This window comes from Prionailurus bengalensis, chromosome C2 (genome assembly GCF_016509475.1).
Source record: "Prionailurus bengalensis isolate Pbe53 chromosome C2, Fcat_Pben_1.1_paternal_pri, whole genome shotgun sequence".
Classification (NCBI taxonomy): domain Eukaryota; kingdom Metazoa; phylum Chordata; class Mammalia; order Carnivora; family Felidae; genus Prionailurus; species Prionailurus bengalensis.
Window position 1 is genome coordinate 155,687,939 of NC_057350.1, and position 26,931 is coordinate 155,714,869.

General features: G+C 48.2%; 1 protein-coding gene and 1 long non-coding RNA gene across 26 annotated transcripts in view; one reads left to right on the forward strand and one right to left on the reverse strand.

Annotated features, from left to right (window-relative positions):
• ARPP21 (cAMP regulated phosphoprotein 21) overlaps positions 1-26,931 on the reverse strand; it is a 155,713-nt gene that overhangs the window by 45,635 nt on the left and 83,147 nt on the right. For 20 of the 25 annotated variants that reach the window (XM_043595812.1, XM_043595815.1, XM_043595807.1 and 17 more), the window contains 5 exons: positions 21,539-21,769; positions 13,655-13,836; positions 12,554-12,658; positions 11,337-11,597; positions 7,054-7,180 (listed from right to left, as the gene is read on the reverse strand). In XM_043595812.1, coding sequence (XP_043451747.1) covers positions 7,054-7,180; positions 11,337-11,597; positions 12,554-12,658; positions 13,655-13,836; positions 21,539-21,769 — 906 coding nt within the window. The remainder of the gene's footprint in view (positions 1-7,053; positions 7,181-11,336; positions 11,598-12,553; positions 12,659-13,654; positions 13,837-21,538; positions 21,770-26,931) is intronic. The other 5 variants (XM_043595830.1, XM_043595829.1, XM_043595823.1 and 2 more) reach the window with 3 other exon arrangements.
• On the forward strand, positions 5,753-26,521 carry LOC122492183. The gene is made up of 3 exons (XR_006299570.1): positions 5,753-6,045; positions 21,166-21,168; positions 26,399-26,521. It is a non-coding gene; the product is annotated as an uncharacterized LOC122492183 (long non-coding RNA).

Here is a 26,931-nt window from a genome sequence, read left to right on the forward strand (position 1 = left end):
GAGGGGCGCAGGAAAGGTGCCCAGAAAGCAGAGGCCACCCGACCCGTATCCCCTCAGTTTGCAGAATCGACACCAAAGGATCGGTTGCCCTTATAACCTAAACGGATTCAGGGCTCGCTCAAGCATTGCGTTTCCCCCCTTCCTGCTCTGCTCCGCGGCTGCTCTATCTTCCTATGGTTCTACTTTCCCGACATTCAAGAATCCCGACTCTCCTGATCCCCCGGAAGGGCAGAACTGTTGGGCTGTCTGTTGTAGACAGGCATCTACATTACTGTTGTAGCTAACCCGAAAGTAGTTATCATCACGGGCATTAGGCAAAGTGCTGGAAGTCGGAGAAGAGAGGGATGCGGGCACCATGTCTAGGAACAGCCGACCCGGACCCACGGGTCCCAGGGCCTTCCTTTCCAGACTATTTCTAACTTTTCTTAAGGAAATGAAACATTTCTTTCTTATTTGGGGGGGGGGGCAGGGAACCCAAATGTTAACATGCTTTATTTTATTTTATCTTTTAATGTTTGTTTACTTTTGAGAGAGAGAGAGAGAGAGAGTGAGGGAGAGGCAGAGAGAGAGGGAGACACAGAATCCGAAGTAGGCTCCAGGCTCCGAGCTGTCAGCACAGAGCCCGACGCGGGGCTCGAACTCATGACCCATGAGATCATGACCTGAGCCGAAGTCGGATGCCCAACTGACTGAGCCGCCCAGGTGCCCTGTAAACATGCTTTAAATAACTTTCAAAGTTTCCCCTGCATGCTCGGACCTCAGGGAAACCTTTGCCCTGAGATTCATGTCAGGACTGTAGGAACTTCTTAAGAGTTGGAGTCATGACTGTGGCCTCTCAGCAACCGAGAGAACTAGTAAGCCGAAAACCAGCAGAAATATAGAAGATCGGAACAATGAAATAAACTAACAGGATGTAACTGCCACGTCTGAACACTGCACCAAACATCAGCAGAATGCCCAGCTTTTTCAAGAGTGTGTGGAGCATTTAGCAAGTTAGACCGTAACCTGGTCCGTAAACCCGACGTGAACAATCTAATAAGAATTGAAATCATACAGAGTATGTTTTTTGACCGTAATGGAATCAGTCTAGAGCCAGTAACAGAAATACAACAGGACAACCTCCAGACACCTGGGTATTAAAACCCTTCTAAATAATCCACAGACCAAGGAGGAAATCTCAAAGAGAAGAAAAAAACACATACAATGAATGAAAATGCAAATAAAGCACATAAAAGTACGTGGTACTCTGCTAAATCAGGGCTACAGAGGACACCCTTGGCACTAAATGCTTACATGAGAAAGGGAAAAAGTCTGAAATCAATAATCTCACTTCCTACCTCAAGAAACTACATAAAGTAGAGCAAAATAGAGCTAAAATGCACAGAAGGAAGAAAAAAAACAAAACAAAACAACCCAGCAATCAATGAAATCGAAACAATAAAACAATAGAGAAAATCAATACCACAAAGTGGTAGTTCTTTGAAAAGGTCAACAGAATTGATACATCCAGCCAGACTTATAAAAATAAAAAGAGAGAATTTGAAGATCACCAATATCAAGAAGAAAACAGGATATCCCAACATGTTCTGCGGCCAGTCGGAGGATAATAAAGAAATGCCACTGAGCACTTTTCACTCATAAATCCAACAAGTTATTAGAAATCAGCCAGTTCCTCGATGACCACAAAAGACCAAAAGTCAGCAAAGATGAGACAGATCGTCTGAATACTCTGATAATCAGAAAAATTTCATAATTAAAAGGCTCTAGGAATCACATTCACATAAAAAGTAAAAAAAAAAAAAAAATATATATATATATATATATATATATATATATATATATATATATAATGCTTCTGAAAATCCTCAGTCCCAGCCAGTGTCACTGGAGGGTTCTATCGGACATTTAGGGAAGATTCAGCCCCATTTTTACAGAAATCCTTCCAAAAAAAAAAAAACAGAAGAGGAGGGTTGCTCCCCAATTCATTTTATGAGGCCACTATTCTTCTGATACCCAAATCAGGATGCATTCATCCCCACACGTCCACTTATGAAAGGACAGAGGAATTTACAAGCCCATTGTTGTGGCTTGTAGAACGTGTTCAAGATTATGGAGAGCAGAGAATGAAATCAAATATATTTCTTCTTAGTCAAACTCAAAGAAAAGGGAATTTGGAGTTGGATACAAGATCCAAGATGAATTCTTTTTTTTTTCCCCCCTCTCTCTTTCCAATGTGTGATCCACACATAAATGTCAGCCGTGCTCTGTCACTTGGTGTTAGTGACCAGGTCTGCAAAGGAATAGGAAAGCCCATGGTGGGTCAGGAGGCCAACATCCAGAGGTCCCCATGTGTGCTGATATCAGCCAGCCCGTGCACTTGGACAGTTAAATGTCTGCCTCTAACACAGCCCTGCTGGTTTAGTTCCAGGATGCTTGTTTCTTGTATCATCATCCATGACAGTAAATAAAGGCAAAACTAGTAAGCTATGTTTATGTGCTTTTGGGAGAGTGGTTAATGTGCAGCCTTAGAACCGGCCAAGCCTGGGCGCTCTCCTCGATCTGATCAGCCTTGGGACCCAAGTAGTGTATTTCTATACAGGGTATTGCTAACAGCTCGTACTCCCCTCGTAAATTTGTGGTGGGTATGAAAGAATGCCATGTTTGTAAGTAACTGAGCACAGCAACGAGCCCATTAGAGGCCTAACTGATGGTAACTGTGATTACTACTAACGTTTTTTGTGGCCTTAAAAATGTGTTTGAATCAGAATAAAACCATGGCGACACAGGGATTAACTCAAAGCGATATGGTAACTGACGACTACATAAACCTAAAGCACGAAGAAATGTAAGGCTTATGCCTCAGCATTTCATCTCAGTATTCCCCCCTTCCCCCCCCCCCGGGGGGGGGGGATCTGTTCTCAGGTAGGACGGATGCCCTCACTTTCAAGTCTTTCAAAGCCGGAAGGATTTGAAAACCACAGTCTTTTAGCTCTAACCTGATAACGGCCTTTCTACATGGCTTCGGGTCATCAACAAGAGCCTCATAAAGAAAATTATCTGCCTTCACTGTTGGGGGTACCTGATAATGTTAAGTTGACAGTAGACTTTTTATTTTTCCACTAGGGACACTTCTTTTTTAAAAAAAAATTTTTTTTAACGTTTATTTTTTTTTGAGAGATACAGAGACGGAGTGCGAGCAGGAAGGGCAGAGAGAGAGGGAGACACTGAATCCGGAGCGGGTTCCAGGCTCTGAGCTGTCAGCACAGAGCCCGACGCGGGGTTTGAACTCACAAACCGCGAGATCACGACCTGAGCCGAAGTCGGACGCCTAACCCACTGAGCCACCCAGGCACCCCAGGGACACTTCTATATTAAGGTTTTGGTTTCCCTTGTATATGTGGCTACCGAATTCAGATGTCACTGTTTCAATCTACCATGCAATTTCTCCAAAATTTCTGACTTTGATGCCCTTTGTTTATAACACTTAACCAGCGTAGGCTCCTTCTTCTAGATGCTTGGCATCTCTATCAGACACTGGTAGGGAAAAGAGAACAAAATCACCAGGAGGAATTTATGTCCCCCTATTGGGCCTCAGGCTAACTCGAATGTCCTACTTAATTGCAGAATATCCAATTTACTTTATAAAAATTCACTGTGTGTAGTTTTAAGGCCCACGAAAGAGGTGGTGACTTGACTGACTTACAGAGATTTCAATTTGGCCAAGAATGTAGGACAAGGAAGGGACACTTCTCACTAGGATTAAATAAAGATGAAGAACACTGCCCCGAAGCAAATCGGGATTAAAATCTCATTTGGTTAGGGGCACCTGAGTGGCTCAGTCGGTTAAGCATGGGACTTCAGCTCAGGACATGATCTCACACTCCGTGAGTTCGAGCCCCGCGTCGGGCTCTGAGCTGACAGCTCGGAGCCTGGGAGCCCGCTTCGGATTCTGTGTCTCCCCCTCTCTCTGCCCCTCCCCTGCTCATGCTCTGTCTCTCTCTGTCTCAAAAATAAATAAAAACATTGAAAAAAATTTTTTAAATCTCATTTGGTTATAACTGACGTAAATTGGCTCTACACTAATGCCCCACCATGGGATGCTGCCTTTACTGGGACGTAATCCAGTCAGTACCCTGAGAAGGTGGGAGAGGGTCAGATCCAGGAGGCAAGACTGCAGGAGGTGGGAGGGAGAGCTAGTCAGGGCATCCCTGCGGGATGGTGCCAGCCCAAACCTGGTCCCGAGGTCGATTTACAGAGAGAGGGGCCCTCTCTCCAAGCTCCTCCAGGAAATACAGCTTTGGCAGTTATCCAGAGAGGCTCTTTCCTCCATGAGATATTCCATCCACACGGAGTTGTTTCCCCCAAGTAACCTCCAGGGCCCTTTGGGAAGTCTCTGTTGGTGTCACTCAGCTCAGCAAAAGGCCACGTAGCTGTAATCACGTGCTGTCACGCGATTGGCCTAATGGCTTAGGCCATTGCATGAGCTGGAATTTTGTTAGAAGAGGCGAATCTCAGTGACGTCAGGGGACACCGTCCGTCCTCCCAGACCCTCAGTAAATTCAACACCGCGGTGGAAGCTGCATTGAGATTTTAGGCTGATATCGGGTGTGGTGGTCTCAAAAGCTAGGAGCGTAAACGTCTCAGTCCACGTGTGTATGTCGATGGTGTCGCTTCGGGGAGGATTTTGTTCCCGCAGCATCACTTCCCTTTTCTCTTCTCCCCAGTCCCCACAGGCCGCCTTAGCTCCACTGACTTCTTTGCCGCCCAAAGCACTCACTTCTATTGGGAACAGGATACCCCTTTGAAACGCACCTCTCTGATTACGGTGCCATGACCTCACCTTGGGGGGGTGGCATCCCCACGGTGATGTGGGGGCACGGGACAAGTCAACGTCACCAGGCTGCCACAGGATGTAGTTGGGGCCAGTCAGGTCTCTCTGAGATGGTGGGCGGGGGAGGGGGGAGGTTTCGCACCCCTAAATCCTCCCGCAGTGTTTTTAAAAAGACAAAAAAATGTCACAGCGTTCTCGTTGGTGTTGACGCTCACCAATAAAGTTCGTCGGGGAGAGTCAGGGGAAGCCCAAGGCTTGTCTTAAATCTACTTGGGTTGATTCAATCTACTTTCGGATGAACACATTCATTCATCCAACTCTCTCAGCCCCTCACCCAAACCTGGGGTTTTCCGGCTTGGTAGGTTCTAGCATGTCTGTAACCGCATTCCTGTGTAGGAGCTACATACTCTAATGCAAGACTCACACACCTTCTCAGAAAACTGTCAAACGATAGCAGTAAACTAAAATTTAGCCAATCATTATCAATGGACGTCAATGTCTCTCCTACAGGGATTGGCAGCCAAAAGGAAAACTTCACTGGGACCCATGGACCAGCAGCTAGGAGATCACAGCTTAACTTTCTGACAAACATTAGCAGAAGGCAGGCAAGCAACACGTTACTATAGTGTATATGTAAATTGACGGCATAGTTACCACCAAGTGATACAGCTAGAACATTTTCCCACTTCAGAGGAAACATTACCAAACGCTTGAAAACAACAAAAAACAAAAAAACTAATCATTGGAAACGTTTTTGTGTTATTATTAGAAAAACGTAGGGGCGCCGGGGTGGCTCATTTGGTTAAGCGCCCGACTTGGGCTCGGGTCATGATCTCACGGTTCATGAGCTCGAGCCCCACATCAGGCTCTCTGCTGTCGGCACAGAACCTGCTTTGGATCCTCTGTTCCCCTCACTCCCTGCCCCTCCCCTGCTCGTGCTCTCTCTTTCTCTCTCTCTCTCCTCCCCTCTCTTTCAAAAATAAATAAACATAAAAAAAAAAAAAGGAAAAACGTAAAGCCAGTTCAGAGGTCAATGTCGATTTTTTCCCCTAGACGAATACAGTGTTGAAACGAGAAGAAGTCTGGCCGGCTGCCATACGTCTCCCTAACTCTTCTCCCACGGACGTTAAAATAGGCCACGAGACAAATCAGAGAACGTATCGCTCGCTCCCATACAGAGGGACTGAATTCTTCTCCAATCTGACAAGACGCTCGTCATGTCCGCGTTCATAGTCTCAGCGTGCCCGTTCTTGGCGTTAATCCTCGGCAAGGGCGTTGCTTTCCACCAGCTTATAAAAACCGTCCACGTCCCGCACATACCACACGCACGTATATGTACATATCACACGTGCACAGCCTTCTACCGAGCACAGACGTCGCACGGCGGGACAGCCGGTCAGGAGCGGCAGCGGGAGCCCGCGCCCTGGCACGACCTACTTACGGCAGGCAGAGTCCCCCGGGCAGGTGGTCTTCGGCGTGGCAATGAGCGGTGTCCCCTGCAGAGCGGCCAGCAGGAAGGACCCCAGCCCGTCCCCAGTACGAGCCACTCAGCCCTGCTGGGTTCCTGCTGCTGTCTGGGCACCGGCACGCCATCAGGAGTGTGACACAGTAGGGAAAGAGACCGGTTCACTGTGAGACCTGCTACTCACTCTCGTACAGTGTATCGGCCCCCCTTCCCACTGCACAGCGGCTGCCGAGCTCTGGGCGGGAGGCAGGTGGCCCTCGAGAAAGCGAGCCACGCACGGAGTCACTTCCACCGGGTGACACAGGCTGTGAGGTCCGGGGCCGCCTTCTACAGACGGTACTTTGGAGGAAGGTAGAGAAACAAGCTAATGTCGTCCCCCTGGCCCTAGGAACAGCACAAGGATTGTCTTCGAGTCGAAAAGGACCAAAAAAAAAAAGAAAGCAAGGAAAAGCTCGAACTAGGAAGCTAAGGACGTGGTTGGCACTCTTGCTTTGAAAGAAACCAAGAAGGTCCACAAAGAACTTGTGGAGACGGCGCTCAGCATGCACGTCTGGGGCAACGGCGTGACGTGGGCTTCACCTTCTCGTGCCCGTGACCTTCCCAGAGTTCCTCCGATGCCCCGTTATCTTCTCTGGGTGAGGGAAACGAGGAGATTGAAACTGCCGAGCGCGGACACTCGTCCCAAGAGGACGGCGAGAGATTTGCGGGCAGGCATCGCTAGGTTGGGGGGGGAGGCGGGAAACGAGAGGCCACGTACCTGCTTGCTGCGCGGCCTGCGGTATCTGCTGACCCCTCTGAGCACCGTACTGAACGGAGGCCAGGGGCCGGTACTGCTGTGTGGCTGAGGTAGGGTACTGACCGGATGGGTAATAATAGACGGGCATCTGCGGAAGAAAGAGAAAAACCACCGGGGATGAGAACCGTACATAGAGAAAGCCCGCAGCGGACGAGAACTGTACGGAAAGTAACCCTTCTTGACGTAAAATCTACGGTCACCCTAGGACACGGCCTGATCACAGTCGATTGTACAGATGGCCACCAAACACTTCCTCCTGGGCTGCACGCGGGGTGCCCGCTACTCTTCTCGCGAAGACGGGACATCTAGTCCCCAAGCCCGAGTCTGGGCTGGCTGTGTGAGGCGCTTTGACCAACGCCGTGAGGCACAAATGGCGACTCCTGATGCCTGAGAAGACTGGAAGCTTCTGCTCACACGGGAGGGGCATCCAGCCACCAGGAAAGGAAGTCCAGGCTATTCTGCTGGAGAAAGAGGCCATGAGGAGAAGACAGGTGCCCCGGCGGCCAGGCGGCACCAATGTTCTGAGCAAGTGAGCGAGGCCATCTTGGATGTTCCAGCCTCGGCCAAGCCGCCCCCATAGGCCGCAGAGCTGAGCCGTCCCCGCTGAGTCCTGCTGTAATTGCTGACCTAGTCCTGGGCAACACGGTGGATATTGTCTCAAAACACTGCATTTTGTGTTTTCAAACTGAAAAGAAGAGTGAACGAAACAGTCATCCACGACAACAGCAAGTTCATGGTAGTTTTAAATATTAAGTAATCTAACTTGAGGGGTGCCTGGGTGGCTCAGTCGCTTAAGTTCCCGACTCCTGATTGCGGCTCAGGTCGTGATCTGCACGGACGGTGCACAGCCTGGCTTGGGATTCTCTCTCTCTCTACCCCTCCCCTGCTCATGCTCACTCTCTCTCCCAAAACGAATGAATGAATGAACAAATAAATAAATAAAACTTCAAAAAATATTGTATCTAACTTGGGTTATTTTTTCCAATGGAAACACAGGCAAGACATGAAAACTGCTCGTCTCCAGCCCGAAAGAAGCAGTGGATGGTGTGGCAAAATACGGTCAAGTCTATCAAAGCAGAGTGATCGGCACGAAGCCAGCATCCACACGAATTTCTGTTCTATCTGAAAACAGGAGCCATGTTTAAAATACTGTTATGTCACCTACCATCCCTTCCTAATGACTAGGAATGGCTGAAAATGTTCTAATTATTTCCAATAAGCTTCCAATCAAATGTCTCTTGATTTGGAAAGGCTTCCTTGCTTGCCTCAGGTCATTTATATTAAGGCTGTTTTCTCACGAACCCGAAATATTTTTTTTCATCTCCAGGCTTCTGAACATTCTTCCATCAGCTTCTTTACAGTGTAAAGAGAGGCACGCCAGGACACGGCCTTCAAGTCTCATGTGCACAGAGTAAACTTACAAGCCACCTGTTTGAGAGCTGTGATTTAAAAAAAAATTTTTTTTAATGTTTATTTATTTTTGAGACAGAGAGAGACAGAGCATGAATGGAGGAGGGTCAGAGAGAGAGGGAGACACAGAATCGGAAACAGGCTCCAGGCTCTGAGCCATCAGCCCGGAGCCCGCCGCGGGGCTCGAACTCACGGACCGTGAGATCACGACCTGAGATGAAGTCGGACGCTTAACCGACTGAGCCACCCAGGCGCCCCCGAGAGCTGTGATTTTTAAGGGATATGTCATTTTCTGATGTGTTCAAGTCAAAGAGGAAATGCTTTTTTACTTCCATCTTGCTCCTGAAACACATATATCATGTTTCCTTGCCTTAGCATAAAGTAGGAACAAAAGATAACTCCGTTCACGTTGCGCTGTGGTTCTACAATCTGGTGGCATTGTTAGGAATTCTCATTCGGACTGGCTCTATGGATATCCAAGGGTAAGAGACCAAACGAGTTTCCAGTGAACACGGGTCACTATGCGGCAACTAACTGATTGTACATGTTGTGTATAGTGATTGTTTTCTCCCTTTCTTTGTGAGGCAATTTATAACAATAACATTCCAAATAATCCTAGAGTAATAACAGGTTTTAGTTATGCTCTGGTACATCATGGTGCTCTTAAAGATTACCACCATTGTATATCAGATGCCTCCTAATATTAAGAATAAGAACAGCCATTATGGAATTTATTCCATATTACGAGTCTTATATTTATTTATAGGTCCTTTAGGAAGAATAACAGTTTGTTCCTTTAGGAAACTCTGATTTGATTCAATTTGAGCTCATAAATATATTACCCAGTCCTTGGTCTCTTCTCTCACATTCAATATGAAACATGAAAATACCTTCAGGGAGGAGGGACAGAGTTCAAACACTTGACAATTTCCTGCTGCACCCTAATGGTTTGGATGAAAGTGTAACCTCTTGAAGGCGAGCCTCAAGTTTTAGTGCTAAGTTGTTCTGTTTTCTTCTTCTCCTTCTTTCTCCTTTCTCCTTCTTTCTCCTTCTTTCCCCTTCTTTCCCCTCTCATCCTATCTTCTCTGATACCCTGAAGGGCTGTGCTAGAGATCTGGTCACCTCCATCCAGTACCTCTCCCGGGCAGGGCACTGGCCAGCTCTTAGGAGTTTTAGCTCCCTATCATGTCACACCCACGGGACATGGGCACTTGGCTCATCCTAAGCCTCTCTCACGGAAGAAGGAAGCAGAGCGGGGCTGAGAGGAATCACCAGAGGATCCAGATGGAAGGTTGGAAGGGAGAAAAAGGTAAGGACAGCCCCCCAAAGGAGAAAATATATTTTCAGACAACTGTGTGAAATCACGGAGAACCAAAAATATCAGTGGATTCGGAGAGGAAAGAAAGAAATGAGAAAAAAAAAAGAGCAGCCATATTTAAAAATGTCTTCCCCCTCTCTCCGCCCATTTCTATTCCCAAATCTTCTAAAGAAAGGATGAAAGTGTTTCTGTTGCAGACACACCAGGGGTTCTGGGTTGTCTTTGCTCCTGCAGAGCACGAATGCTGAAATTCATTCATCAAGGAAGATGTTTTGTTTTGTTTTTTTTCCCATCTTAAAAAAAAGTCTTCAATTAAACATTCTGCCAGCTCTTCTCCTTGACAGTAGAAATGGGTAAGGACACTTAGATGCTACTTAGGATAAAAGAGCTACGCTATTTTTCCCATTAATTAAATGTAAAGTATTTAATTTATTGCTAAAATAATTAATATATGAATGAGGCCCTTCCTCCTGTAGCTTAAAATTATTTTTTCACAGCCCCTCAAGTCCTACTGGTGAAGAGATATTTCAGAGAAGGCAACTGAAGACGAACTATTAATTAATCATTCCAAATAAAATGAACAACTGAATGAAGACCGTTTCGTGGTGAAGGGTTTCGCACGGCTCGAAAAGAAAATAATTTACTCAAGATGTTAAGGCAGCGCAACAAATAATACGAAGGTGACAGCGTACTTTAAACAGCTCATCCAATGCAATATTTCTTAATTAGGATGGAATTTGCTTGGGATACGTGTGCCTTGAAAATGGACCAGAAAACGCCTCTGTGCATTTTACATCTTGACAGTAATCACTTGCAATATTCTGCAAAGGGATCCCCGGGAGAGCACCAGAGATGTTTGGTGGTGAGCAGTAACAGATAATCAGTCTTGGGGAAGACAGTAAAAATCAGTGATCTGTGGTGTCTTACATGCTCGAGTCAATTAAATATGATTAATGACTACCTGTGAGAGCACACAGGAGCCTGGCTCCCCCCCTGCCCCCAGGGAAAGGAAAGGACAGTGGACCTCCACTTCATCTTCCTCCTTTATATTCATAGAGGGGCTCCTGCCTGGAGCACCAGATTAGCTCCAGAGAACGCTTGAGGAAAGAACACATTTCCAGAGCAGCAGAAGGGGAGAGTCGAAAGTCCCCCAGGAGTAGGCTCTCTTTTGCCGGCCTTTTTTCCCTTTCTGGGCAATCCGGTGACCAGGAAGGACGTTGCAGGGCAGGGAATGGTTTCCTGTGGCTCCTGTACCAGAAGCCTGGAAAATAGGACACGCCCCAGTGCATCACGGGGGCAGTTGGGTCAGTTTCGTCAAACTCACTTTCTGCGCCCCAAGGCTTTGCCCAGCTGCCGAACAGGACAGCCTGGCTTCTGCCAGTGGGGAATCTCAGTACGGACCAGAAAGAGCAAGACAGGTTGACCTGGGGAAATTCTACACGGAAAGACAGAGATCAACATACCCAACGAATCAACTGTAGGTCGCAGGTGTGAGAGAAAACGAACACACACTGACCTGTGCCGGTGGAGGCTGTTGCACAAATCCCTGTGGTGAGGGAGGGGCCTGGAGGACCTGCTGGGAGATGGAAGGTCCAGAGCCCGAGAACCCCCCAGCAGGGAGCTGCTGGCCTGTGGAGGCAATGACGTAGCTTGGCTGTTGGGCTGGCTGTGGCATGAGGGACGCTGGGTAGACAGGACCAGATGGGGGCTCAGGAGTCTCTCCTGAGGATTGCCGGCTCAGGTTCATCTGGGTGAACTGCGTCGCCACATCGTCTCTCTGCGCGGAAGCAAAACAGGAAATTAGCAAGATCAGCTTAGTAAGGGGAGAGGCACACAGAGGCAGACACGGGCCACATGCTTGTCCCCGCGGGAGAGAGGCAGGGCGTACAAATTGGAAACGCTACCAGAAAGGAATTCTCTGTCCAGAACAACAAGAGGACATAGCAAGGGGGAACAGATTGTAATCATCTGGTGGATGGGAGACGGTCAACAATTTGACCAAATCTCCCCGCTTTCAATGGAAACAAATCATTATCTTTTCACTGAGGGCTCAGGCTCCTCAGGGTAGTGCTGAGACAAGAAGGGCTTGTCCTGAGGGGTCAGCTGGTCTCCCTGGGAGTCATCACAGCCTCTGCCTTCTGGGGAGAGGCAGAAGGACCTTGTAGTCCCCATCACACATGGCTACTGCAGAGATGCAGCCAGCCAGCACGGGTGGGATTTCCTTTGCACACTGGGGAGTATTGTTCACCTGCCTCGCTTGAAATTTAGGGGACATGCTCATTTCCTCTTGTCCAAAAGGACCTAGTCCACTGATGGGAAAGGAAGGGAGAATGGGGGAGTGGGGAGCTAGGGGAACCCCCACATCAGGAGCACAGGGTGACGCTGGTGACCACGTCAACTGACTTTAAGTTGTGTCCCAAACCCTCGCGCCAAGTTCATGGGTCTCTCTGTTGCTGACTTCCAACTCTAAGGGCATTTCATTCCTGCTCAGCTGGTAGGTAAAGTCTCGGCAGGGTACCCGATCGCGGAAGCAGCAACCACGGGACCGATGACAGAAGGGAAACCGTTATTTTGGAGACGGGCTGCAGTGTTCTGGAATGAGACACTCACGTATGCCCCCCTCACGGTCAGCCCGGGGCACCCACCCAGCGTCAGCCAGCCCCGCACAGGACAGGAGTAAAACCAGCCAACATGCGCTCCCGGGGACAGGGTCACAAGCATGTCATACAGTACCATGGGGAACTGCTGCGTTGGAGACACAGGCAGGAGATGCTGGGGAGGAAAAGAGACCGCTGGGTATTGCACTGACTGAGAGGAAGCCTGTAGCCCCTGCACCGACTGGAGGAAAGAGAAAGCTGATCAGGTAACAGGGAAGCACGGGGGGCAGCAATCCCACAGGAAGGCTGCCTCACTGGAAGCCCACCACATCCCTATGGGTCCTCTTGGCTCGGCGCACCCCCGAGAGGGGAGCCAGCCACCAACGGAAGGTCAAAGCCATGCAGACCCCAGCCAGCCAGCCTCGCAGGAGCCATGTTTGCACAGAGTGATCACTCCTTTAAGAAGTTACTGCAATATGGCGGCGCCTGGGTGGCTCCTTCTCGGTGAATTAAGTGTCTGACTTTGGCTCAGGTCATGATCTGACGTTTCATGAGTTCGAGCCTGGCGTCGGGCTCTGTGCTGACAGCTCGGAGCCTGGAGCCCGCTTCGGATTCTGTGTCTCCCTCTCTCTCTGCTCCTCCCCAACTCGGTCTCTCTCTCTCTCTGTCTCTCTCTGTCTCTCTCCCCCCAAATATAAACGTTAAGAATATGAAAATAAAAGAAGTTACTGAAATATATTTCATGTTACTGTGGTTAGCTGACTTTAACGGGTCTCTCAACGAACAGCCGGGCCACCCCCGAATGAACTGATTTCTGTTCTTGCCATTGATAAAGTGTTTAGTACGATCCCTTTGCGGCCCTGAGCCCGCGGCCTGTGTTGGGAATGAATGAGCCAGGCGACCCAAAGGCCTGGTTGAAGTTATGAGTTCAGCCTCCAAGACGGGCTCCTTGATGCAGAAAAAACAGCATCCAGACCTAAGAAAGAACTTGGCAGTGTGCTCGCTAAGCAGATCACTGGCTGGGGCGTTCACGTCTATCGAAACTGAAGGATCCAGATGAAATCTTGTCAACGGGCCTTCAAGGGCTCTAGGCTGGTTTTGTTTACGAGTGGGTGGAGGTGAGCCCAGTGGCAAATATCCCCTCTTCCCCTCTTCCCGAGGCACCGCTTGCTGCTCTGAGGACTGTGCACCTTTGTCCTGGAACACTCCCCCTCCCCGCCTTCCCGCCAGCTCCTACCTGAGTGACCAGAGGGCCCGCCAAGTGTGGCTGGGGTGGCTGCACCTGCTGCTGTGGCTGAGGAGAGGGCTGCTGCTGTGGCGGCTGCTGGGACTGCCCCATCATGGTGCCTCGCAGGGGCTGCTGGCTGCTGGGGGGGTTGTATATGGCAGGGGTTCCGTCGGGATTCACAAAGGGCTGGCCTGCAACGGAATCACCGCTTGGTTCAGATGAGCTCCTCAGACAGTCCTTTAGCAGGAAGAGCCGTGTGAGAAGAGACCCCAGACGGCACGTAAGGTAAAGGGGCAGGGCAGTGGACATCCAGGACACCAGAACCTTCACGGGCGTGAAGACTTCCCTGTCGACGACCTATCCGGTTAAGCTAGCTAACTGAGTTAAGCCCAGAGCAATTTGAGAAGCAACAAATAAATCCACTGCCTTCGGGGAGATTTGCTAACGCTAAGCGCATCTGGGTGCAGACGCACACACTGAGAGGCACACGCTGAGAGACAAGGCTGCTTTCCGTTGACCCAGCTCCAGCTACACTGAGTCACACGTTATTTAGCCACACACGTGTTTCGCTTCCCCTCACCCTGCCGCCAACTCAGAACCGTGATCAGTGCTACTGATACGTACACACGAGGGCACACGCCAGCCACAGACTCACTTCTCTGAACAGAAGCAACACGGACAATGCAGGGGCTTAGGCTCGAAAGGTGACGTCACAAGAGCATCACAGCATCATCGCGTAACAGCGGAGCGAATGCACATGATTTTGCCCTTGGAAATAACGGCGTGGCGCACTATGATTATTATGACTGTTTGAGGAGGGTTTTATGGTTGACAAAATAGGGGTGCGGGACCCTCAGCCGGACTCTGGCAGGAAGGAAAGTGTCATCTCCCCAGGTCACAGAAGAGGCAACAGGGGCCCACCGGAAAGGTTATGGGGAAGGAGGATGGAAGAGGGGAGGCGGGGAAAAAGCAGCAGACAGAAGAGGAGGGAAAGGAAGGTGGAGGAGAGAACAAATCAGGTGCCAGCGTGGCAGGCACAGGGACAGGCTCACACACATGAGCTCAGCAACTCCAGGGAGCTCACGTGATCTCATTCCACTTTAGACACAAAAAAACTAGGGCTCAGATGGACCGTGCAACTCATTCAGGAAGTGAGGGCCAGGAAACGGCCCCGGTCAGAATGACTCCAAATCTTCCCATTGCACCAAATACCTTGAGTGGATTATCCCCGTTTATGTCACGTGTCCAGGCTACAGTGAGATACGATGAAAAACGTCCAATAGTGCCTGAAAAATCCTTAATGTGTGAGAAGGCAGGAGGGGTGGGGGCTGTGTTTCAAGGTGGGATCATGCTCAGGACTGGCAGATAAAGACCGAGAAGAATCAGAATATCGGGCTTCGCATTTGAGATGTCAGAAGCAGTTTCACAAGCACAGCGTCTCAAGCCTCCCCCTACATGGTTCTGGTAAGTGGGGTCCCCAAGAGCACTCTTGTCCAGTGCAGGCAGCTTGTGACAGCTGAGAAAGGCAGCCTTTTTCATTAACAATATATATGAAAAACAACCAAAGGTCATCAGTGGTGTGAGGAAAGTTAGCAACAAAGTAGAACAGGTCAGAGAGTGAACATACAGAAGCTGAATTCTAGTGAAAAAAAAAAAAACAAAAAAACCAACCAAACAAACAAAACAAACCCAGTACACAGTATTCAACAAGAACAGACTGTTATAAAATGGGAGCTAATTAGCTAATGTAAGGTAAGTAAAAGAAACCAGGCCCCGAAGGGTAGCAATTATGGAAATACACAACTGCATTTCGAATACATTCAAGGTCAGACAACACTTAACGGTAATGGAAGCGTGAATGGTGGGACCTCTAATGGGGGCAGGAGGGAGCCCGCCAGGAGGCTAGACGTGTTCTGCGTCTCCTTCCTGGCAGTGTTCACACAGGTGTTCCTATACTCAAACACCTACCAAGGCCACACGCCTGGTGTGTGCATTTTATGAATTACGGCGAGAAAATATTCTGGAGTAGGGCTGGAAGGCAGAAGCTGGGGTCGTAGGTGGAGCCAAAGACTTGATTTCAGCCCGGCGGGGAACTGGAAGGGGAGATTAGTGTTCCCCATCACTAGCCCACAATTTCAGCCCAGATATACTGGGGTGTGTGTGTGTGTGTGTGTGTGTGTGTGTGAGAGAGAGAGAGAGAGAGAGAGAGAGAGAGAGAGAGAGACATGGCCTTTCCACGCTGCATATTCATGAACGTACCTGCCAGAAAAGTTCTGACAACAGTTTCATAACCATTCACCATGTGCTGTGACGGAAAAGCAAATGCTCCAGAATTAGAGTCACAGAACAATGACTCAATTTAGAGGTATTTAAAATATTAATGTTCTTCCTGGGTACCTGTTTTCCTATCACTGCCATTTAATTTTAGCTCCATTTCATTGTTTTAAGTCCTATTTTCTTTTTTTCGGAAATAACTTCCTTCTGGTCTTAAAATCCGCAACCCATTTTTCCTCCCCCAAAGCAGCAATTGGGGGAAGAATGGAAAAAAAAAAAGTTCAATTTCCAAAAATCTATCAGCCTATTTAGTGTTCGAATTCTTAGCCCCCCCCTCCCCTTTTTGGAATTGGAAAAAGATGAGAGGAAAATTTTAGAGACCTAGCGTTGAAAAAAATGTTCCCAATAACTTCATCAGAAGTCATTTCAAACTCAGTCTCATTCTGGGGCGCCTGGGTGGCTCAGTCGGTTGAGCGTCTGACTTTTTATTTCAGCTCAGGTCGTGATCCCAGGATCACGGGATCAAGCCCTGGGTAGGTCTCCATGCTTCCTCGCTGAGCCCGATTCTCTCTCTCTTTCCCTCTCTCTACCCCTACCCTCCCTCTCTAAAAAAGAGAAAAAACAAATAAGTCTCATTCTACGCGCACACACACATGCACACACACGCACACACACGCACAGATGGAAAGTAAAAAGAAAACAATCTTTACTATATTTTCTACAACTTCCAATTTACCCCAGTGAGAAGTAAGGTAGCATGAAAAACGGACCATAATGAGGGTGAAAAACAGAACTGCAAATTATTCAGATGTCCTTTTTGATACATTTTAGATCCTCTGTGTGAAATCGTATTAATGTGCTATGAACCGGACAAAAGAAATGCCTCCAAATAATTGCATATGAAGAGTACTAAGAGCTCCCTGGGGTAGAGAGAGGTAGCAGGTTCTTCTAGAAGAGAAGACAGCGTAAAGGGCAGCTATTAGGCTAACTAAGGAGGGGTGGAAAGAAGTGAGGAAAGGAAACCGGCAAGATGTATGCCAGGAAGAGAACAAAAACAATTTCCCGAGAGAGCTAGGACAGGTGACTGTTGGTTTTCAAGTCAGGCAACAGTCGCCTCCCTAGATGCTGCCGTTCCTGCCAATCCAGATGCAATTACAGCTGAATACAGGCAATTAGTTTGAATGACAGCTGCTGAGGACCAAAGGGGCCAGAAAGACTAGTTGGCCCTAGGACTAGCCAGCTTAGAGGAGATTTTCATGTCAGAAACTGCTGAAGCATACCCGGCAGGCCCTGGCAGGTGCACTGGCACAGGTAAAGGGTGCAGGGGGCAGAGGTAAGCCGGGGTGCCAGGAGCTGGGCCAGGGCCGAGCGCTCACTGCCCTCAACTACAAGCGTTCTTGGTTCTTGGTTCTTGGTTTCGAGCCCCCCCCGCCCAGCTGTGTGCCCCTTAGGTGGAAAAGTTCTCCACTCCCCACCTCATCATGAATAACGTGCAGGAGATGCTATCTTATTCGTATAAAATTATTGAGCACCTGCACGAGAACGCGGACCAGGTTATCCGTTCCAGGGATGCCAGACAAAAACAAACACAAAAACTTGAGTCTCAGCCCTCCCCACAAAGAGCTTATAAATACGCTCGTAATGAGGAAAGGAACCCAAGGGCAATTCACACTCGAAGCCAAGTAATCAAACGCTCTTAGTTTCTAACACCAGCACATTTCTGCCACGTACTTGGCAGGAGGGTTTTTATTCAAAGAGATGGAGAGGGCATAAAAAAAAAAAAGAGTTTCCTTTCCTAGTCCTTAGAAGGTGGCAGATCCAATTACAGAGATGCCGCTGGTTATGGACGGGCGAGGGTTAACTCAGATGTTGCAAAGATACGTTTACAGACAGCACACGAGAACGTCTCGGGGGTGCGTTTCAGAAGGAGGTGGAAGCAATTCGGATAAACAGGTGCCAGAAGTCCTGTGAGAAACACGAAGTATGGTGTTATGGGAGCCCATCGGGGCACTGGAAAGCCATGAGCCCTAAAAGGCTGCTCACAGCAAAGTCCCAGCCAATGGCAGGCCCGCACCTCACACGCGCGTGCATTTGCACGAGATGAAAGCAAAGCAAAATGGCAAAACACCATCCGAGGGCATTAACGCGTGCTTGGGGGATGTTAATGCCCGTTGGCATCCCCGGGTAGCTCTGAATTGAAAGAAAGCGGCCGGACAAAGATGAACTTTCCGCTCAACCTCTCTGAAAGGAGATGGGACCCAAGGCAGCAGGAGGATCAAACTCAGGAGTCCAACTCAGGCTTGCCTCGTGAGCGTGAGTATGTTCTACGGGGATAACTCTGAAAAAAGCGCATCATCCAGTTGCCTGCAAAGCAACGAAAGGAGAGGCCAGAGGTCCTGACTTAACAACAGACCAGCGGAGAGCTGAGTCTGAGGCCGGACAAAATAAAAAGCTGGGACTGCACTCGAGGAACTGCAAGAATAATGCGGGTGGCTTTGCTATTGGGCTGCCAAATACGCGGTACTTGGGATGAGCCCGGTCAGCGGTGCTGACACGGGAAGATTCGTGCTGTTTCGTTTGTTAGGAGTGACTGGCAGGCACCTTAGTGTCTTGCCCCTATTGCTCGTCTTATGCCTGCCGAAGACAGATGACTTTAAACAGGTCAACAAAAAGCGGAGTCAGACCTATCGGCACAGAGAGCGAAACCGGTGGCGGCCAGAGGGAGGGGGGAAGAGGAGATGGGCAAAAGGGGTGAGGGGACGTGGGAGGTACAGGCTCCCGGCCTTGGAATGAAAGAATCGTGGGGAAGAAAGGCACCGCCTAGAGAATGCGGTCAACGATGCTGTAATGGTGCCAGATGGGGACGCACGGTGGCCAACGCTTGTGGCAGCTGAATCACATCACCGCGTCAACTAATGTAGCGTTACGTGTCAACTAGCCTCAAACTTCCAAAAAAATTAAAGACGTACTTTGGGGCACCAGGGTGGCTCAGTCGGTTAAGCGTCCAACTCTTGATGTCGGCTCAGGTCGGGATCTCATGGTTCTTGGTTTCGAGCCCCGCCCCCCGTCCAGCGGTGTGCTGACAGCGTGGGGTTCTCTCTCCCTCGCTCACTGCCCCAATAAATACAAACATTTTTAAAAAATCCACAAAATCCAGGTGTTTTATCTTTGTTTTATCCAAGAGCCACATTCTCAAACAGATAAAAAAAAAAGACCTGTCCTACTATCCACACATCAGTGCATCATGGGTATATCATGGGGCGTTATTTCGACACTACGCAATTATTGAGCATCTGTGCGTAAGCACACTGCCTAACGCTACTTTGTTATCTACTCTAGTGATGTAAAAAAAAATGGCCAAGGATGGCCCCTTCCCGTAAGGAACTTATAAATGTACTGGTGACGAGGCAATGAATCCAAAGACTATCCACACAAGAAGCAAAGTAGTCACATGCTGTTGGTTGCTAGTACCAAAGAATTTCTACTACGTATTCGGCAGAAGGGTATTTAGGGAAGGGCGAGAGGCGTGGACTTCAGGGGTCCACAGCAATGACACGGAAAGAGGAGTTCCAGCCCCCAGGAGGCAAATTTCTGGTTTCAGTTGTAGGTCACATGAGACTGAATAGACAGGTGGGGAGATAAGACAGACAGACGTGCACCCATATACACACCGCACATAAAGATACACCTTACATCCCATCACTCAACCATGGTATATGAGATATTAACACATTTTCTTCCTGGTCTTGGGGATATTTTAATGTCTAGTACCTGTCGGGTCAGGGACGTGTTTATGGAGAAACTGTTTAACGGTGTTATTAGATCCTTTTCCTCACTTAAGATTCTTTTTCAAAGGAGATATTTTGGCAACAGCTCTAAATGACTGGATCCAAGGAATCAGAATTGGAAGCTGGCCCCAGAAAGCACTTTCTTTCTTTTTCTAGAAGCAAGATTATACAGGATAATATACACAAAACACAGCTCGACCATTATATCATCACAAGTAATATTTCTTCATTACGCCCTAAAAAATAATTCTGTTGAGCTTTTTTGCTTAAAACAAACAAGGCACAGCAATTCTGCTTAAAACAAATGACTCAAAACTAATGCTTCTGTGTGTTCTTGAATGCAAGTCCTCCGTCTCAATTAAAAGTGAAGGGATTTAAGCCAACAGAGTCAGACCATACTTCGATCAGTGCCCAGAGAAATGAATATAATCCTGGTTTTCTTTTAATTTGCTTTTAGTGCTTACAATGATCCAAATAAAATAAAAGCAATCTAATATTCTCCTTAGAAGTATCTATTCCGAAAGCTTTCAAATGGTTTTCAATAAAATGATTATGCCTTCTTTTCCCTCAAGCTTATGGCATTTTCAAAACGTCTCAAACACCGTGCCTTGAGAATGTGCCATATGTTTTCACGAAAACGTGGCAATTATTCAAGTAACTATTTTACTATCATTCTCATGTTTCTCTGCATTTCCTAATTACCAGGAGTGCTATCTATGTGAGAAGATTGAGTCAGATCCCTTTTACGAGGTTCTCGTTCACTTTTGCATTTTCAAGTGTCGTGAATCAAGGACACACACTGGAATCATCTAAACCAAACCTCAGACATACTTTGAGACGATTCAATGTTTTTCCAGTTACCTATAAAGGCTTCTAAAGAAGTGACCAGCCAATGTGAAGCCTTCTAACCCAGGGTTTCCAACCACAGCACTACTGACATTTTGGGCTGGATCATTCTCTGCTAGATGGGGCCGCTCTATGCCCTGGAGGATGCTTAGCGGTCCCTCTGGCCTCTACCTTCTTAGACGCCAGTAGCAGCCCCCTCCTCCGTTGGCCAAGATCATCAGTATGTCTGTGGATATTGCCAAATGGCCTTGGAGGCATGGCCATAATTGCCCCTGTTTGAGAAGCTTCCCACATGAGGGCAGATGCTTATTAGCCTATTTCCTCAATGACCTGGGTCCTTTGGAATCAGTGTGGAAATTAAGTGGTCAGTTAAGACCACTTCGAAAAGAAAGAACCACTCATCATTGGAAGAAGGGTACTCACGAAGTTAACAATTTTCCGAACCTCAACAAAACCAGTCTAGTCCTAAAAATCCCTAAAATATGCAAGAATTTTCTCCCTATGTCCTATTTGCTATTCCTTATTCCTCAGCAGGAAATGGGTGAAGTTCTAAGGCCAGAAAGCAACGTCTATAGGTAAGAATCTGCTACGTGTCCCAACCGATGTCTCAAGTTCGTGAAGTATCTTGGATGCAAGAACACTTATGACAAAAAAACAGACTGGCCCGGGATTTAGTCCACAAAACACAGCATTTTAATTAGTATTTCCCAGCTCATCAACTTCACGGTTTCTGACCTTAGCTCCTAGGAATACATGAAACACACCACAGCCAAGGCAAGAGGACAGAGAGACAAGTGGATGTTTCTGGGAAGAATCTAGATTGATAACTACACAAAAATATTGGTATCGGTACAGAGACAGAGGTGACAGCTATAGATCCGTTCTTCCTAAATCAAGAAACTTGCTGACGAATTTATAAGCTCAAACATATGCACAGAACTCTGACCTTGAGCCCCTGCCGTCGTCGCAGAGGGAAGGAACTCACCTGTATGCGGGTTGAGCAGGATGCTTCCGGGCGGGATGCCTGTCGCAGCCTCGAGTGGAAGGAGGATGTAGCTGGTGCTCGGGGCGGCCTGGCCCCCTCCTCCGTTCTCGGGATAGGGCACACAGCCAGGAGAGCCGGTGGACACGCTTGGGGCCAGGGGCGCGCTCTGCAGAGGTGCGTGGGTGCGGGGCAGCGACCCGGAGGAGCCTGTGCTGCTGTTAGACTCAGAGCCTGCCACAGAGAAATGGATCAGGAAATCATCCAACACGGAGGGCTCAGGCTCCAAAGGCTTAGTTTACATAATCCATCCTTAAAGAATGTGAGGTGCCTGCCGCGGGACCAGAGCGCCGACAAATATGTCCCTCCAACATTTGGGGCTCACATTTTATTGAGATGTTTGCTACGTATTTTTCAGATACGTCCGCTTCTTGGGAATGGGCACTCCCTTGCAGCCGCCCACATGCCCCTAGGGTGGTACACTGGCAAATGGTACCCTAAAGCTGGGGACTCAGCGCCTGGAGACACCCATCACCCTGCGTAATTAGAGCCAGAAGCCCGTCCTACTGGAGTTAGGAGAAGAAAACGCCAGGTGGATATGAAAGAGACGGCAGTCTGAGAAGGAGTCAGTCCTAGAATGTGCTGATCCCGGGCCTGTCTCTAAGGTACTGGTTCTCCAACATGCCCCAAAAGCTGCATTTTGAAAGGGCGTGGCTAGGAATAATCTCTTCCCCTCAGATGTGAGTAGAGGAGACTAGATCATGCCAATGGAGGGTGCTTAAGATGCACATTTCACATGTTCACAGAAATCCTATTAATAGGAGGTCTGTGGACTCTGTAATTTGCAAACATGTAGGTAACCGGATGCCAAGGTGGCATCGAACCCAACGACCTCCCTCTCCCTGCACCGTGGACAAAGAGACACCTGCTATACCCCACATCCGTTAGGCACTACCTGCCCTTCACCATGACCAGAGCCAAGCCGTTCCGGCCAGCCCTTGACCATGGCTGTTCTGGGCACGGAATGTTAACCGGAGCATCGGAGAGAAAAGGCACCAAGCAACATTTCTGGATCAGTGAATTCTAACAGATGATTTGGATGGGACCATAGGTGGCAAGAACGGAGTACGAGAAGATTTTGAAATTATGAGCCCACGGCTCTCAGCTTATGTCGTTCATATGCACTCTTCTGTGTCATTGAAGGGGACATATTAAGGAAGCGCTAACATTGTTTTCAAGACGCTAAAATGTGGCCGTGAGTTCAACTGGAGACCTTTAAAAACAAGTGGTAGGGATACGGCATGTCATTGCAGAGAAGAGGGGCCATCGGAGAGAGCTTGGAGAAGGAGGACATAGTTGTGGAGAAGGACGGTGATGTTTACGGAGCACTTAGTACGCGCAAACACCTGGAAACACCAGTGTGCAATACCGTGCCCCTCCGTCAGCTGGAGAAGAGCAACACCTTCATCAGGAACAATGAGAAGTCGATGCAAAGATGATGTGAAGAATCGGATTCCACAGGGTAGAAGGATAGGAAGGAAAGCAACTTAGCTTAAACTCTCAACACCTGCAAAGATGGAGACCGAGATCCCTCCTTAGGGGGGTGGTTCAGCAGCCACGACGCAGCCAGGGTTCGTAACTGGCCTTGCTGCTGCCTTGCATCCGGCTTTTAAGAGCCCGTAACCATCTACGTTCTTTCTATGCGTAGAACAATCTAGAACAACCTACGTTCTACGCGTAGCCAGCATTCCCGAAGTTCTTGATCCGGAATGCATGCCAGCCATGGTGATAAAGGGCACAGGATGAGAAGTGTTCAAAGGCTGGTTAAAAAAATGAAATTGATATTTGAGAACTTTACGACTTTGCGTGCTGAGAGCTGAAGTGTGTCCAGTCTCCTTCGCTCAGGGACTGACATGATAACCGTGCAAATATTTAACCAGTATATCTGTGTGACAAGCACTGTGCTAATCGCTCTGTGTGAATTATCCAATCTCATTTCACAGCGACCTCATTTTGAAAATGAGAATCAATCCTCAGAGATGTTAAGTCAATTTCCCAAGCATGCTTCTTGCGTGGCAGACTCTGGGTTCAAACCCAGCCAATGCAGTCCCATGGACCACGCCCCATGCCCGGGGTCACTTGAGCGACATACAGGTGGGGCCAGGGCCCCGACCAGGCCTGTGCCAAGTACTAGGAGACACTGCACAGAAAGCTAATGGCTGCCCCCAGTGAGATGCTCAGAAGTTGAAGCTGGACCCCAAAGGGCAGCTGGCAGAAGGTATGGTGACAAAGCATCAGGGAGATGAATGGAGGACTCTGGTGAAGGCTCAAGAGACAGACAGGAGGGGCACCTGGGTGACTCAGTTGGTGACGCATCCAACTCTTGGTTTCAGCTCTGGTCATGATCTCACAGCTCATGGGTTTGAGCCCCAAGTCAGCTCATTGGGATATTCTCTCTCTCTCTCTCTCTCTCTCTCTCTCTCTCTCTCTGTGTGTGCCCCTCCCCCACGTGTGTTCTCTCTCCCTCTCTCTCAAAATAAATAAATAAACTTTAAAAAGATAGAGAGAAAGGGAAAGAGCAAAGTGGCGGTGGGGTGGGGGGGGCGGGATCGTATGATAGATGAGGAGGCAAAGCAAAATGGAAAACTGACCGGGCAGAAGGGAAGAATGAACAGACTCCCTTCGCTTAAGGGAGCACTTGCTCCCCAGGAAGCATCCTGAGTTTTAGTTCTAGTCATGCCACAGACTAGCTGTGTTTTCTTCGTGAACTGACCACTTCTTTAGACCTCAGTATCCTCTGCTGTAAAATATAAGCCACGGGACGAAATGGTGAGTGGCTGTGACGACGATGGCCTTGAAGTTCCCCTTAGCTTGTCCAAACTTTACACTGGTTTCTTCCGAAGGACAGTCCCCCTAGCTCTCATTTATTCGAGGGGGTCTGCCCCTTTCAGGTGTAACTCTTCCGCAAGCCTCTTACCAGTTTTACAAGCCAGGCACGTCTTTGAGGAGGATTTGGGGGCCATCCCTTTGAAATGTAATAATCAAGACAAGTGGTGCCCTTGTCTGCCAGTTTCTGTGGGAGGGCAGAAAGAAGACTGACTTTGATAAGCACCAATTAGCAAAGATGGCTTAGTCAAATTCACCAACCACCTGGTTTGGTCTACTGTTCCCTGGTGCTTATCTAGCGCCTTCCTCCAGCACTTAAACCCCCCTGCAGGGGTGCCTGGGTGGCTCAGTTGGTTAGGCATCCAACTCTTGATCTTAGCTCAGGTCTTGAACTCAAGAGTCGTGAGTTCAAGCCCCATGTTGGGCTCAGTGCTGGGCATGAAGCTTACTTGAAAAAAAAAACAATGGGGGTGACTGGGTGGCTCAGTCGGTTAAGCATCCTCCTCAATTTTGGCTCAGGTCATGATCTCATGGTCCGTGGGATCGAGCCCCACGTCGGGCTCTGCAATAACAGCTCGAAGCCTGCTGGAGATTCTCTCCCTCTCTCTCTGCCCCTCCACCACGCATGCTGTCTCTCAAAATAAATAAATAATCTTAAAAAAAAAAAACTTCCCCTGAAATTCATTGGTGTATGGTTAATTTCAGTCTTTCTCCCCTGGCACAATAGTCTTGACCCCAATAGCAACAGTTATGAATAGAACATTCCTTGCCTGTTAATCTCGTCTGATGCAATTTCTCCTTTATATGGAGCCTGAGCCATAAGTCTTTTTCTCTGAATCAACAGCTCAAGAAAATCTTTCCAGATTCAGGGGTCAGAATTCAGTAGAGTGACCCAAAGCTTCTGAGATGACAAGGAGAAAGAGAACATCCTGGATGCATTAGGGTCGTAATGAAAATAAACATATGGAAGAGGAAGTGATAGAAAGAGGAGGTGTCTTACATCGGCTCTAAAAACGCTCCAGAACCTTTGCCTCCAGAAAACCAAATGGCACGCCACGTAAAATTACTAACACAAAATACGAGGGTCTCTTAAGTCTCCAGAGCAGGTGTTCCCAAAGCCTGGTTTGAAAACTGGCAATCTGTGCTTTCACAAATCTGGGGCAGCTGAAGCCGAGACCCCCTTCTCCGGAAACGGAGAGGGGAAGACGGTAAGACGGTGTCGATCGCGTGGCCAGGGTGGAAAGAAAGAGACATCATCACTTCCCAGCCACATCGCCACGACCAAGAAGCAGCTGAGGTTAGGATAGGAGCATCTTTCCAGTCCCCTCCACCAGGAGGAGGTGATGACAGGATGACATCCTCTACCTCCCAAGCTGGGCGCCGGGCGTCCGGCAGGCGACCACCTCTGAGCTCAGTGGCGGGGATGCCTTAGGGGAAAGACAGCCCAGGCCTTAGCAGAGCAGGTGGCTTTCTGTGCGTTCAGACTTCAGCAATAAGCTCCTTCCAAAATGTAGGGAAACAGGTTCCCACCTGGAGAAGGTCTCATTATTATCTATTTAAAGCTCGAACCTATGTAATTAGAGCCGGAGAAGAGTAACTTAAATGTCATAACTCCAGGCTTGGTTTCTGAAAGGTCAAAAAAAAGTTTGCAATTCCACTGTGAGTAATGAGGCAAAAAAATGGAAAACTTGCGCTGTTCTGAGGATCCGTGACAGCAAAACTGACAGCTTTGCTTCACAAAACCATCTTGGGAAATTGTAAGTTTGTTTTGACATTCTATCTTGATCGCCTTTAATTTTTTTTTCTTTTTTGCCTTCCGTTGCTGCACCTTGACAAGCTTTCAAAAGGAGACACTTAGATTAAAAGGAAAAAAAAAATGTCTGAAGCACTTACAATTTCTAATCATTCTTCAAAGAACATGGCATTTTAGCATTCTCGAAGTGTTTTAAATGTTTCCAAAGAGCTTTTCTCTGGAAGTGATTGGGGGGTTGGTGCATGGAGAATTGACGATTAATTTAAAAATCTTAAGAGCCCTTTCGGTGTGCTGGAATTTTTAAGTGCACCATTTAAGGTCCTTGGTTTCTGCATTTTAAGGAGATTTAAAACGATTTAACCTTTCTTAGTGTGCAAGGGCTCAAGTGCACCACAGTGGGTTTTCTTGACTTCGGTTGCTGCAATAGTGGGAGATGAGAGCAATTAATTAGAGTAAGAAAGCAAGAATTCACCAATTGGTGAGATGACAGAAGACAGAAGGCGGTGTGAGCCACCTGTATCTTTCCGAGGAGCAAGAGGTATGTACACAGATACGGTAGCGGCCGTCACCAAATGCTATTAATTTTCTGCCCGTATTGGAGAACACGAGATAATTTCTTAGGACATGTTCAACATCATCATTAGGGGAAACCATTAGCAGGAGCCTGGATTTCGCAGAGAGCGCCCCCTAGCGTGAGTGTGAAACGCCGTTAGGAAAGCGTTCACAATCAGGACAACCCACGCCTCACCTCCGGTTG